At 33.8% G+C, this 15597-nt stretch overlaps 1 protein-coding gene and 1 pseudogene across 1 annotated transcript; one reads left to right on the top strand and one right to left on the bottom strand.

Moving 5' to 3' along the window:
- Positions 1-951: 951 nt before the first annotated feature.
- On the top strand, positions 952-2304 carry LOC146902340 (heparanase-like protein 3; annotated as a pseudogene).
- A 439-nt stretch (positions 2305-2743) lies between these two features.
- PHT4;5 (phosphate transporter 4;5) lies at positions 2744-14246 on the bottom strand. Its single transcript, XM_085736781.1, has 15 exons — positions 13746-14246; positions 13474-13619; positions 10695-10794; positions 8773-8825; positions 7552-7626; positions 7376-7456; positions 7187-7248; positions 6471-6535; positions 6154-6269; positions 5237-5273; positions 4243-4338; positions 3572-3713; positions 3398-3450; positions 3211-3297; positions 2744-3122 (listed from the first exon to the last, which is right to left on the bottom strand). Exons 1-15 carry the CDS (start codon positions 14133-14135, stop codon positions 3021-3023), a joined length of 1605 nt encoding a protein of 534 aa, XP_085592907.1. The 5' UTR covers positions 14136-14246; the 3' UTR covers positions 2744-3020.
- Between the last annotated feature and the right edge of the window lie 1351 nt (positions 14247-15597).

Genomic DNA, 15597 nt, shown 5'->3' with positions numbered 1-15597 from the left:
CAGGTTGTTTGCAGCTTAGTAGAGGATTTGATATATCCAAAAATCAATGTTATAAAAACTGAACTGAATCAGACTATTATCATCTTCCAATTTTCCTAATGCTGATTTGGAACAATATCAATAATGAATGCATTAGTTATGGCAATAAAAAACAGTTATTTCCAACCTGAGTGAGAGTGAGTCCTTCTCACTCACATTGTTATATAAATATACCAAATATTTTGCCAACAATGGAATTGTACTGTCTTTTCCAGTAGGCTAGCCATTGTACAGACAACTTCCTTGTAAGAAAGTTTGTGCCATTAACAAAACAAAACATCTGCTGCTGTTTCAGTAACAAAACCAAAAAGACCTTAAATTTGATTGATTCAGGAAATGTGTTATCAAAAAATGCTTCTGTGTATTTGTTTATGGATGTGCTTAGTAAGCTTCAGTTTCGTTGGAGTGAATGGTATAGAAGGAGTTGTTAACATTGATAGCAGAGCTTTTATTGGAAGGATTGTTTTTTGTGCGCAACTCTTGATTGGTGGCCGCCTCAGAAATGTGACTATGGAAAATGCAGTTGGGATCATGCTTCTCTACTTAATCTAGTATAGTTTCATTTCTGAATCTGTTAAAAAAGTGTTTAAGGTGTTCTTAAGAAAATCGGGTGAATGGGCAAATGTGGTCACCCATCACATTTATAACCTTGAACCAGGTATGTTCCACAAAACAGGATAAAACTTTCAAATGTTTTCCCAATTTCCATGAATTCAATTGTTGAAGTTGTGGGATTTTAGATGAAAGGAGGAGAGCAAGTAGTAAGAACTATGAATATTAATTGATAATAACTTCATACTGATTTGATGCAAAAGACTACACTAATCCTATTTATAGGGATACATAGACTTAATTCTAAATAATAGAGAAATAGAGAAACAATCAATAATAATATTAAGAGATAATCTAAGATACACCAAAACTGAAAACTGATCCTAGAAGATATATCAAGATATTTTAGCATAATATCAATATACTGTGAGATATGATTTTATTTTCTTACATCGATTACAGCAGAAATCTACTTGCAAGATATAATGATCACATAACCGAAAAATTTCTCGATCCAGCCTATCTTGATGGAGAGGCTGGCACATTCAGCAGCCTTAAAATGTACTTCAAAGTTCAGGAATCACAGCTAAAGCATGGGTTGGTGAGGCTGGAGGTGCTCACCATAGTGGCCATCATTTTGTATCTGATGCATTTGTCAACAGCTTCTGGTTAGTGTAACTCGGTGTAATTTATTAATATATCAGTAGGATTCTTTAAAAGTATTTTATCGATATAATCACATTGAATGCAGGTATTTAGATCAACTTGGCTTGTCAGCTACTTACGGCACTAAAACATACTGCAGACAGACTTTGATAGGAGGAAACTACGGTTTATTGAATACCACTACTTTCATGCCAAATCCAGACTATTTTAGGTACTAAAAGTTAAACTTCATGGTTAAAGAATAAGCGTTAGAATTAATTACGGACTGATTCAGTTCTGCTTTAGCCTGCCATTCTTCCTGACCTGATATATGAGATTTTTAGGTTTACAATGTTGCTTCATTAATAGACGGCCACTTGGTTAAAGGTCCTATTTGGAGTAAATTCATAAACCATAACGTTATTCTATGACATAAGAGTTATGTGATTTCTTTCATACAGCGCTCTTCTTTGGCATCGACTCATGGGAGAACGCGTCCTGTCAACTACCTTCAACGGAACAAAAAAGATCAGAACTTATGCACACTGTGCAAAGGACACTGTGAGTGAAGTTTTGTATTAGTATGATTATTTATTAGTTATGTTAATTTGTGAAATCTGAGTTGATGATTCTCTTACAGAAGGGAATCACAATACTGTTTCTCAACTTGGACAACAGCACCACTGTTCAAGCCACAGTGGCCTTAAATTATGCTATAAAACCTTCCCCTTCTATTGTGGGAGAATCACAGAGACGAGAGTACCATTTAACAGCAAAGGATGGAGATTTACATAGCCAAATTATGTTACTAAATGGAAACATCCTAAGTGCAAACTCAGCTGGCGATATTCCTCCGCTGAATCCTATATATGTTGACTCTTCAAAGCCAATAACACTTGATCCTCTCTCTATTGTATTTGTTCAAATTCAAGATACTACTATTACCACTTGCAGTTAGCTAGCTCAATATCACTAGGTGAAACAAAAAATAGGTTTCTCTTGGTGATTGATAGTAAAATAAAACATAGAAATATAAAGGAAAAATTCCACTGTTAGATTGTTTGGAGGGTCAAGCACTATGATTTGATTGGTTTTGCATATTCTCAATGCACTATTTCAGTTCATTATGACAATTGTAAATTTTATTACAAATTGAAAGTGACATTCAATTTTGTTGCCATAGATATTGAGTCATTTTCTCACACATTTAATGTTTGATTCCTTAATATTTATGGCAATTTCATGCGATTTCTTCTTTTATTTTTTTAATAAAAAGAACTCAGCCAAAGAATTTGGAGGACACTCCATGACCTTTTTATTGACAAGAGCCACAAAGATCAATCAGGGACATATCTATGTTATCCATGACTAGTTGATCTTACAAGTAACGCTGCAGAAATGTGACAAACTAAAGAATGAAAAATTATTGCACGGAAGTTCGGTGAAATATTCATGACTTAAAATGTTGAGATTACTCAGATTGTCTTCTATGGTTGAAACTTGAAACTAGAGCATCAACACAACAAATTATTGATTTTCCAAAATTACAACATGTCATTACAATTTTTTGGTCACCAACCAGCATCGTCTATTAGAAATAAACAACTGCTATAATAAGCTACAATTGAAAAAAATATTAAGAAAAAAAGAAGTAATATACCTATGTAGCTATGCTATCATTTTTTTGTACATAAATAATCTTGACTTGTCGATGAAACAGATATTCACTCCCTCGGTCAAAAATCAGTTTAGCATATAGTTTGCTTGAATGATTGAACAATGGATCAGTTTTCCTCAGAAAAACTTTGAGGCTTACTGCTGGCAAATACCAACCATACGGCGGTACCACTCAAATAGAAGAAGATTGATGGTGCATATAGTGATATCTACATGGTATGAAGATGAATTTAAAATCAAATACTGAATGATATGCATTATACTATGAGAAAACATCTATCATTAGAAACAACTTACACTCCATGAATGAGTCATATCAAGAAGATAGCCAGTGAGGGCTACACCTACAATTCCAGGTACAGCTCCAACAGTATTGGTTATACCCTGATAGAAAAAGTAAATATACATGTCAGAATTGTCAGATACAAATAAAAGCAAGTATACGAAGTTACACATTGTATGATACGAGTGTAAGCACACATACCAGAAGTATACTTGCATATTCTGGTGAGATGTCTTGATGAGTACAATAAAGTCCTGCAGAAGCAAATAAATACAAGTCAAGGGCTAAAGGCAAAAAAAGAGTATATGATCTGATTATTTTATTATATTAAAAATCAGATAAATTCTATTTACAGGGCTAACTAGTAACTAGTACCTGACAAGGCAAAGCTTGAGAGGGCTAAACCACCTGTGAGAAGGCCGACCATCTCCCAAGGCGGTAATCCTAGATCAAGTGATGCAAGAGTCATGCAGAATGCAGGAGATAAAAATGCAATTGATTGGCAGATCTTTCGAACCTATATTTAAGAAAAATTCCAGCACCAAAGAAATTAAGAATAAAAGTCATGAAAATTATGTTCAAAAAATTTAAGTTGTCAGTGACAATTACATTGTGTCTACAACCAAAACATGTACTATGTGTACCTACAATTAGATTAAGTATGTATCTTAACAATGGTATGCATTATGTCTACAGATAATTTGATTGCAAAGTTAGCATTAGATATGGTCGTAGCTACAAGGCATGAAAATTCCATTTTACAATTAGATTAAGTATGTATCTTTACAATTAGATTAAGTATATGTGTACCTACAATTAGATTAAGTATGTATCTTTACAATGGTATGCATTATGTCTACAGATAATTTGATTGCAAATTTAGCATTAGATATGGTCGTAGCTACAAGGCATGAAAATTCCATTTTACAATGTTGTCATTGTCAACTATATCATAAGGAAACGTATTTGATATCGTAAGCCGTCAAAAAGTATTCACTAATAAACAACAAATAATTGATTTAATGCTGTTTTGATGCCTCTCATACCGTAGTGGTTTCAACTCCTTTTGAAATCAAGCTGTCGGCTAATTGTGATGCAATACTGGTCACAAATATTGAAGCCAGAGGTGGAAGAATAGAGACCTGAAATGATTTAGAACTCACAATTCATAGTATGTATGTGACCTTAGTCCTGTTTCCTCCAAAAAGAGTACCATTAAACAATGTTTTAAAAAACGACTAAACAGTGTAATATGTTACACATACATGACTTTCTGTTCTAATAATATTACATCTATTTTAGTTATTCTACATCTATTTTAAACTTTTAATATGTTTCACATACATAATTATCTTGTAACTAATTTAGTTATTTTACATCTATTTTAAATTTTCACATCATCGCTAGTCTTCAAAAGGTCAAACAGGTTGGACAGAGAACTGGAGGCCTCAACAGGTTGTCTATAACACCCAAGCCTTATCCCGCTAAGCGAGGTCGGCTACATGGATCAAATTAATGGTCTATAACACTATTCATTTTTAAAAAAAAATAAATCTACATTGTAAATGCTTAATTTCATCAGAGTTAATATGCAAATTTTGAGGTCCACTACAGCATTAAGCAACTTGCGGAAAAATTATATGCAAAGCATGTCATTTTGCTCAAGATCTATTTAACCAATACTAAAAACTAAGCCGATCAGCATGATATGCCCTGTCTAATAAGGAAATTACTAGTGAGCGATGATAGATGTTTGTTTGCTATTACTTGTGACCCTAAAATAACAATCCACCACATCCCTCCTAGTGTTACCGATATGAGATAACTACCACATGACAATTTCATATAAATTGGTATGTCTTATCCTTCACACAAGGACATTTAGTGCCACTTATTTACAACATACTACTAAACATATGGCTAATTGCACATACTCTCCATCTACGTCAAACAAATATTGAAAACAGTTCATTTTCAGTCCCAAGGCATGAAGAGACAGAGTTAGCTAAAACGGCAAAGAAAAATAACTATTAGTCTTACCCATGCAGCTTCTGTCAGATTTAGGTCCAGCTCCTGACTACACATCATATGGAAGGAAAAATTAGATTCTCGATTGGGTCAAAACTTTCTGTACAAATTTTAAAAGATATACTGCTTATCATGTAAGCGACAAAATTGTTTAATTTGTTGATATAATTTTTCATACATAACTAACTAAGCTCGTTATATGACCAAATGGCAATGGCTGTCAGTGGTCATCATTAAACATCGGTGCAATATCTGCAAAGTAATGATAGAGGTTTTCCAAGGTTCAGAAATGTAACCACAAGAAAATTCTTAACTTCTTTCATATTAAAAAATTCTTCAGCTGAAATCAGTTCATTCTAACAATGAATGAGAAAATGTAAATAAATTATTAACTTTGGAAATTCCAGAACATAGCGGGAGCCTTAAGTGAGAGAACTATAGAATCTACCATTCTTTTTTCACAATATCTAATGACCAAACCTAACTTATAAATTATCTTAAAATATCAATTTCAAAGTTTATCAATATTAATCATGAAGGATATGACACAAAAGGAGCAGTCAAAGATACAAATATTGTATTCCATAAGGAACATGACTCAACACCCAAGTCAGACAAATTTCATATTGAAATTTACTAAAGAGTGAAAAATTCTAAATTGCAATACTGTAAATTTAATTCCAGCTTATGTACATATAACAAGTAAAGAAAAGTTGAATCCAGCTTCATTAAATCATACCAATAATATGATAATTAAATTTCGTGCCTGAAAAGTACTACATCAACAAGTAAATATTAAAATGGTTTTTTTTTTTAAGAAAATCAAATTATCGGTGCAAAAAGTTTTAAGCAACTACCTATTAATCGGGCTAAAATAAAATATAGCCAAAGTAGAAAGAGGTAAAGCATGTTAAATGCTCACAGGTTACCTAAAATATGTGGGAAGCCATGAGAGACAGGTATAGTGACCCCAGCTACCACAGAAATGAGCGTAAATCATTGCCCATACAGCGCGACTTTGGAAAAATGCCTTCCATGGTACATCCTACATTTTAAGAAAAAACATAAAACAAAGATCTATCACATATTTTATATGTATTCACTCAGAAAAAGGATCTAACAAGTATATCTCTTTACACACAGACACACACACAAAAGGCAAAAAGATTCCTGCTATATTTTAAGCTAAAAAATGAGATATTAGGGTAACATCATGCCAAAACTGTCATAAATTTTTTACCCGTACCTTCAAAGAGCCATTCATTTCTTTTAGAGAAGTTTGCCATGATTGTGTCATGTTACCCTGGGCAGCTGTGGACAACCAAAGTCGACAGTGAGAAACTACCAATCAAACCACAATCCTCATAGTAAGTAAACAAAAGAACAAAAGCGTAGAACTGAACAGTAAAGGCAACTAATTTATAAACATGCAGGCAACAAATATAAAGAACGGCGTAGTCATGGTCACTAACTTCATTTATAATTTAACAATTGCCAAACAAAAGTACAGATCAATCCTATATGTTAAAAGTAATTATGTAGGTGAGTCACATCAATTGCAGAGGTAACAAATCTATTAAGAGGTTATTATGGTAATGGTAAGCATCAAACAAGAGGTGTAAGAGTTACGAAGCTACAAGATGGTGAGTGAACCATCGTTTTGTTGCAATGGTTAAAAGTGAAACCTCTACAGAGTCATAGACCAGGCTAGGTTAAGCAGATGGGTAGTATAGTCCAGGGATTTTCAATCGAAGAAAAAAATGCCTCCAACAAATAGGATTATAGAGCATACATCATCTCGCTAAATTTCAACTCCAGCGTCGCATGAAGCCAAAAAGATTGAAAAACAAATTCCAACTAGAAAGGCATTATTTATTACCATTCATTAAATAATAATCATTTTTTTTTCTTGCTCAAACTAATAAAACGTTAAAAAGTAAAATAGATTAATTAAGTGCTTACGTGAAAGAGATTCTGCAGCTAACTGTGTTTCACCTTCTTCAAGAAATTGAAACCCTGTAAACCTTCAAAGTTCATGGCAATACCAAAAGTCATAGTCAAATTACGAGATTTGCACCACAAGATGCTTTCTCGTTGAGAAACTTCACTATCAGAAATAGTAGACATGGGATATTAGTCATTTCTACTTACCAAGCAATACCGAAAAGACCAAATATATAAAATACCGATTCCCAACCAAGACTTTGGATGAGAGGAGGAGCGAAAAGAAGCCTGACATATATTACAGTGTTGAAGTTGAGGTTAGATGATAAAAGAAACAAATAACAATCCTATATGATTCTACTACATGCTAGACATTTGCATACCCCAAAACACTTCCAACACTCAAGCCACCAAATACAAATGCTACTGCCCGTGAGCGCTCTTCCAATGGTATTGACCTGCACATGGTGATGAACCTTATCAATAAAAAGGGTAATATTGTATTTGGCAGAACAAACATATGATACTTGTCAAAATTATTCTTTAGCTTACAGTTTGAAGTGAAGAACCATGAATTAGAACTGAATATAAACATTAAACATAAATATACAAACTTAAGTTTAACTTGTCTCAATAATTAGTTGGCCGAGGCAGAAACCAACAATTTTACATAGAAGTTGGATTTTACCAAAATATTAATTTTCTCTGCTCATAATCACTGTTTGCGTAACGACTTCATTTTGATTAAAAATAGCCTCAGTAAGGAGAAAGCAGCGTGCTCACCTAGGAACTAACCCTAGATTCCTAAAGCAAGATATCCTTATCCATTTTGGGAGGGAGATAGAGTTAAAGACTTCTTATTATGACAGTTATGGCAATTATGTATTTCTAATGTCTCAGTTATGTAATTTATTTTTAGGAATAAATAGAGAAAGGAAAGGGGAAAGTGGTTATGGGAGGGAGAGACCAAGCTCTCTAATTCTTGTAATCAAGAGACCAAGATTCTCGAATTTCTCGGAAAGGAATTGTCGAATTTCTTGGATAGGAATTGTCTTATAACAGTAGACTATCTATTTCTTTAGTTCATGTGTGACTTCTGCATTCTCTATAGTGTGTGTAATTCTGTTTCTGTTGTAAACATATTCTTCTTTTTTTTGTTGCTAACCCACCGTAATTAGGGTCTTTGACCCCCAATAGGCACCCCAAGGTAGTGGGGCTTAAACCAATTGGGCCTGCTATGGGACTAATCCTCAAGTCCGCAGCGGAACATCTGGTTGTAAACATATTTGGATAGATAGATGGATAGAGTGTGAAAGGGTAAAAACATTTTTGTCCAGCTTCAAAAAATTCTTCCTATTGTTCTGCATCATTATTTTTTATTTTTTTATATTTTTATCTTCAAGTTAGATTTTTCACCAACACTTTTATCTTTTAGGTGAGAGACCGAGTGTTTTAAATTATAATTGTTAAAAGTAGAATAATCTAAAAATCAACACACTGACTAGAAAAGTAAAAAGATAAGTAAAACAATCAAATTATAAAAGAATAATACAAATTAACAGAAAATCATGTTGAATCAAAAATGTATTTGGATGTTTACATGCCTGGCAATGAGATCGGTAGCGGCAGATGGTGAAACACCTTCACCTATCCCAACCTAGATATGAAATGGAAGGTGAGTGTTTAATATAATAGTGTTGAAAAGTATATCAAATGCAACCAAGGTTTATGTTAAATACCAATAAGTGCACATAAAGAAAGCCTGAATAGAGCCAACAGTAGCAAACAGAAGTAGAACATCTTGTGGAAAGATAAATGCGATAAAACCATGACATTCTGTGAGATCAATCAGGGATTCATACGCATAAATTGAAAATTACAATTTCACCGGACCTTATAATGTAGGCTTATTCCATCCCCCGGTCCCTTAACTTAATTGATTGTCTCAAAATGGTCCCCTAAATATAATTTGTCCCAATTTAGTCCCCTAAGTTTTTCTCCGTTACATGTTTTAGTCCTTTCGTTAGTTTCTCTCAAGAAACGTTAAGTTATTTTTTTCTTCATCTTCTTCCCTCATCTCTTCATCATCTTCAACACAATTTCATATACCTTCAAACCCAGAAAATTCAGCAGCAACATAAGATCACTTATAATCTTTCCCTATTTGTCTTGAATTTCCTAAAATTTAAAATCACCAACAATTTTCATCTTCTTCTCTCTTCATCTCTCTACTTCATACACAAAACAAAAATCCAGCAGCACATAAACAGAAAAAATTAAAGAAAAATTGTATAATTTAATAAAACATTTCTCCCTCACTCTCTCTCTCTCTCTCTCTCTAACCAGATCTCTTCTCTCATTTCTCTCTCGCTCACTCCCTCTTCTTTCATTTCTCTCTCACTCAACATTATCAATTGAAAACCTGAATCCCTCCCATCCCCTTTGAATCTCAAAACCCAAAATTAATTTCAACTTCCCCTTCTCCCAATTTTTTCAGATCCCTAATCTCAAAACATTGAAAGATTCTTTCAGATCCCTAATTTTTTTATTTCTGGGTATGGTTCAAGACAAGTGAATTTGTTCCAAACCATGATAGTTCATACGCCCAGCTATGGTCAGTGCTTACCGAAATTGAAGAAGAAATTAAATTGAATAGAATGGGGTTTGAGTGTTATACAACCAACACGTGAAGAAAAAAGAAAGGGTATGGATTGTGGAGTTAAGGCATTGAGAAATAATGGTTTAGAACTTTGGAAATGAGAAAGAGTTTTATTTTGAAAAATGTTGATTTTGAGTATGTTAGTGTACCATGTTTTTGTTTGTTCTGAAAGTAATGGATTTGATTTTTTATTTCGGTTTTGGGATGGTTATAGTGATGGTGGTGTGAATGATTTTGGGTTTAAGTTGGTGATGATGAAGGAGGGTGTTTATGATTATTGATGAAGATGGCAATGGTGATATAATGATTAAAGAGTGGGTTTAATTTTATTTGTTTTGATTTTCTGGGTTTTTCTATGAAGGTAGATGAAGTTGTTGTTGAAGATGATAAAGAGATGATAAAAGAAGATGAAGAAAAGGGGGAAAATAATGTGTTGCTGGTTCATTGTAAGATACGATAGACCTTCATGATCCAACGGCCATCTTTTTAAAAAAAGGATCAAAGGGTTAACATTCATAAAACCAATAAGGTTTATGGTGGACCACTTTTAATATTAGTCCACCTAAGATATTTAAGGTTAGATGATAACGGAGAGGACCAAAAGCTATAACGGCAAAAAACTTAAAGACTACTTTGAGACGTTTTTAGTTAATGGATCATTGTGAGACAAACAATTAAATTAAGGGACAGATGGATTGATTAAGCCTATAATGTAAGTCGCAAAAGATAGATGTAAAAAAATTACATGTCAAAACCATGTGAAATTTTAACATGACAGGACATATTGACTACATAAGCAGATATTAGATCTGCAAAGTAAGAAAAATGAATACATTAAAGATGAGACGTTAAAGTGGAACTACTGACCAAAATCCTTGTCAATATTAAGCCGGGCATATATCCAGCAAGAAAAGGAACAAGAGCTGTAGCCACTGACCATACCAGTACTCCAACCACAAGAACATTCCTGAAAAAGAATGAGATAATCGTCAACAAAAAAGGGCGTTTCGACAATGTTCTATTAATAATATAGTAGGTTACATGCCATCTTTTAGATATCTCAGTTTAATCTTGCATCTCTCCTTGGTGTTAAATAGGCTTGGATCTCATCCCAAAAGTCAGTGGTACCCGAGCAATGTGGGACAAATAACAAACTACAGGCTTGGATCTCATCCCAAAAGTCAGCTCAAAGGATGAGGGTACCGAGCAATGTGGGACAAATGTTAAATGCCATCTTTTAGATATCTCAGTTTAATCTTGCATCTCTCCTTGGTGTTAAATAGGCTTGGATCTCATCCCAAAAGTCAGCTCAAAGGATGAGGGTACCCGAGCAATGTGGGACAAATAACAAACTACGGGCTTGGATCTCATCCCAAAAGTCGGCTCAAAAGGATGAGGGTACACGAGCAATGTGGGACAAATGCAATACAAATGTTAAATGCCATCTTTTAGATATCTCAGTTTAATCTTGCATCTCTCCTTGGTGTTAAATAGGCTTGGATCTCATCCCAAAAGTCAGCTCAAAGGATGAGGGTACTCGAGCAATGTGGGACAAATAACAAACTACGGGCTTGGATCTCATCCCAAAAGTCGGCCAAAGGATGAGGGTACCCGAGCAATGTGGGATAAATGCAATGTGGGACAAATAATAACAAAATAATAACAAACAACTTCAACACCCACCCTCAAGCCAAACTACAAACAACTTCAACACCCACCCTCAAGCCTAGCGTGGGCCTCGGGTCCAATTCCCACATTGCAATCCTTAACCCGGCTTTGATACCATGGACTTGGATCTCATCCCAAAAGCTAACTCAAATGATGAGGGTACTCAAGCATATTTATACACTCAACAACCCGGGAACCCGGGCAATGTGGGACAAATAACAAACTACAAACAACTTAAAAACTAACTTCAACACTTGGAACATAATCAAAATTTCATCAGTTAGCTAAATGTGACAAAAAGTGCATTGATCAAAGGTATTATTAAAGAACAACGAAGACAGGTTTTAAAAAATAAAAGGTACTCAACAATAAAGGCTTGACGTTACTTGAAAACATGTCATGAAGAGTATGTTTAGTATACAGGAATGGCAGTTCTAGTTTGGCCTCCATTTCATGGAAATCGGGATTGATATTCAGAAAGAGACATGTCCATCCTAAGTCAAATAAACACATTACAAAAGAAATTGCATGGTGAGATATCTGTTGCTAAGCATTTCAAATATATAGTTCTTTCAAAAGTTGGTCCAAACATTGACTCAATGACTAATGGACGATACCCAAAATCTCAAATCAGTTACCACTATTTACTCCTCAAAGAATAAACAGAAATTGATGCAATGATACTAGTCGGAATTTATAAGTTTTCTTACTTCTACTTATCAAAATGATATCGAATTTTATAAAACCTTGGTGCAGCATGGAGAAAATTTTAACTTGAACTGTAGGAAGGAAGAAATATGGAACTTCCCTACATTCCTGAGTAGAAAATTCGTAACAAGTTAACTTACTAAATGACCCCCTCCTCGATCCTAACATAATTCTTTTACTAATCCTCTCTAAAGAAAAATATATATCCTGAATCATTTATTGACGACAGACACCCAAGTTTTCATTCGGGAACAAAATTCAATAATCTTCCCACCTTTTACAATTAACATGTATGCATCATATTCATTATAAAAATGAGACTTATGGATATGAAAACAATCGGAGAGGTGCATCAAAATAGAAAAGACTTATCTTACACAGTGAATATATGCCAAAATTCGGTTTCAATAGCTCTGTTCCTTCTAGAATGTAAATAAAACGTAGAACAGAAATAAATGCAATATTCTTTTACCAATTCTACGTCAGCTCGGTTAAGCTTTGTTTTCTTAAATTCCATTCAATAATTTTCCAAGTAGTTTCCATTTTAATTTTGGTAAAGAGAACAAACAATACTTCAATAAGCTACATTCAAAGCCCTCAAGGGTCTGTTCGAATTGGTTTATTTGAGTTTATCTACTGACATAAGAACTTGTGAAACTGTTATGGAAAGCTTATGGAAACTACTTATGAGTTATGACATTTCCATAAATTGTTTTCAGCTTATTTGCATAAGCTCTCCATGATAGATTTTGAAAATAGTTTGACTTCATTTTATCTTTTGTTATAGAAATAGCTTATACATAAGCACTTATATGACAGGTCCTTACGCTATACGCACTTAAGTAAGATGATTACCCAAATGGAAAATCAAGTCCAAACACCATCGCCTTTACTTTTTTGGGGGTAAACCAAGGTCCGTGCACACTATGGAAACTAACCCCTCAAGGTAAATAAGATCCATTTAAGGATAGACCTCTCCCAACATAAGTTTTTCGATAAACATCAGTAAGAGATCGAACTCTGGACCAAATGGTTGAGGGACTCAACTATCTACCACTTGTGTCACAACATGTGGGCATTTATAAATTTACTTTATTTACATAACAACTACACAGAAGAGTTGGCGGGATGGGTAGCTCGCATGGTTGAGTAAAGGGATTAAAGGAGTTAAAAGGTTCAGGGTTCAAATTCGACAAGGGAGAAAATACTGTCATAACAATTAACATACTAACATTTGTACAAGAAACATGTATTGCTTGTGGTAACTAACCTGCCACCAAAAATCTTGGCTAGCCAACCACCAGGCAATTGACTCAATGCATAACCCCAAAAGAATGAAGACTGAACCAACCCTGCTGTTGATGAGTTCCATCCAAATTGATGTGACATTGGAATTATTGCAATACTCAAATTCACCTGCACCCAAATAAACATAAGAGAATTCTAACACAGCCCTTTAAACTCATTCTAATAAAAAATCAATTTTGAATTCTGGGTTTGCAATAATAATGAAAAAGAAGATTAAAGTAACTAAGAAAGAACCTTGTCCATGTTACAGATAACAAAGGCAAGTGAAGTAGTTCCAATGAGTTTGTATCTAAGGGGAAGATTCTTCCATGATGGCCAATTCCCAGACAAGTGTTGTTCAAGTTCAACATCATCGTCGAGGTCGGAGAGAGCATTAATTTTGGTCTTGGACAGCTTGTTATGGGTTTCTTTGATATCTTGTTGAGTATTACTACATGATACTACTGTTGTTTGTTTGGTTCTGTGGATGAGTTTGGAAGGTGTGAAGTGGAAGTGAAAACGTTGAAAAGATGTTTTGATAAAAGGGTTGTGTGAATTTGTTCTTTGATTCTGAGTTTGAGTTTGAGGTTGAGGAAAGAAACATGATGATTTACTATTATGTGGTTTGAGAGTGATTATGGTCATTTTGAAGATGAGTTTTGAGGAAGAATTTATTAAGGTTGTTTTTCTGAAGTGTGGTTACTGCCATAACATAGCATAGCATGAAATAACATTCACAGAAGGCAAGGCAAAGGCAAAAACATGATGGTATTGATGTTCTTTTGTCTTGAGAGGTAGCCAGCCACGGAGGAGTTCATGTTTGTGGCTCACATCAAATGCCAAATTTTCAAACAACACAATTTCATTTTTTTTTGTTCCATAAATAAAAATGTTCTATTGGCTACAATTTTTTGAGCTAAACAATCAACTTGGTCTCTAACAATTTTCTTGTAAATCAACAAAGAATAATAATCAAATTATTTATGACATTTTCATGTTGAGAATAAATTGATCCCTCAAAAAAAATGTTGAGAATAAATTGTAACTAAAAAAAATATTGAGAATAAATTAATTCATCTGTTATAATGATGAGTCATAAACTAATTTATCTATAGATATCATTTGTAAATTTCATTACGGACACACTCAATCAATCAAACAACTTTTATTTTTCGCATTTCTCTTTTTTTCTCTGCCATTAAATTTTACTCATGTTTTTAGTAGTTAGTTCAAAAAAATCATTTGTTGTGCTTGACACTTTTTGGAGGAGTTAAGAAACTCCATACAAAGAGACAGAATTTATTCATTAACGTAATTGTTATTGTTTGAAGGAAAAGAGAATCGTTATTGAGAGTTATTAGTTGAATTCTCGACAAACTTTTAAGTCGACAACTAAGGATAAATCTAAAGTTTTGAAATGGTGTTTGATTTCTTTCACAAGAGCTAGATATGCAATACATATATACAAATAGGATAAAAAATTAAATTTAGAATTTGATACGACCTAGATAACTTCAATTTTTTTAAACTATATTATATGTGTGTTCAAACCCCGATCACTACCAAAAAAAAATATATTATATGTGTGTTCCGGAATAACCGATTATAAGCATAAAAATTACATTTTTAATAAAATAAATCAATTTAGCCATGAGAGTTAAAATATTACATTTTTAACTAACCGCGTGTGCCGAAGTTATTTTATGAAGTGTGAATGAGTGTGATATGGAAAGAGTTAAAATTGATTTTTTTAACTATTTACGGGGGTAGTGATATGATTGTAGGGGTATAAAGTAAATTTTTCGGACATCAATCGCATTTAGAGTATTACTTTTCCCACCCCGCCGCCTTCTCGCACGCCCCGCAAAATTTCCAAAAATACCCCCGGTCGGATTATAAAATTCGGATCGTATTGTTATGTGCTTTTTTGTGTCTTTCTTTGATGTCAAGGGTCTCGTTGAACGTTATATGAACCCCACACAAGCCGCAATGTAATTGCGGGGTTCATATGAAAGGTCAACAATGACCATGACACCACCGACACCCCTAAAAACTAAAAAAAAAAAATTGAAGAAAATGGAAGAAAAGAGGTGAAGTGAAGAATGAA

This window comes from Medicago sativa, chromosome 8 (genome assembly GCF_051527215.1).
Source record: "Medicago sativa cultivar Bolivia chromosome 8, Bolivia_mono, whole genome shotgun sequence".
Lineage (NCBI taxonomy): Eukaryota > Viridiplantae > Streptophyta > Magnoliopsida > Fabales > Fabaceae > Medicago > Medicago sativa.
This window is presented reverse-complemented; position numbering and strand designations above follow the sequence as displayed.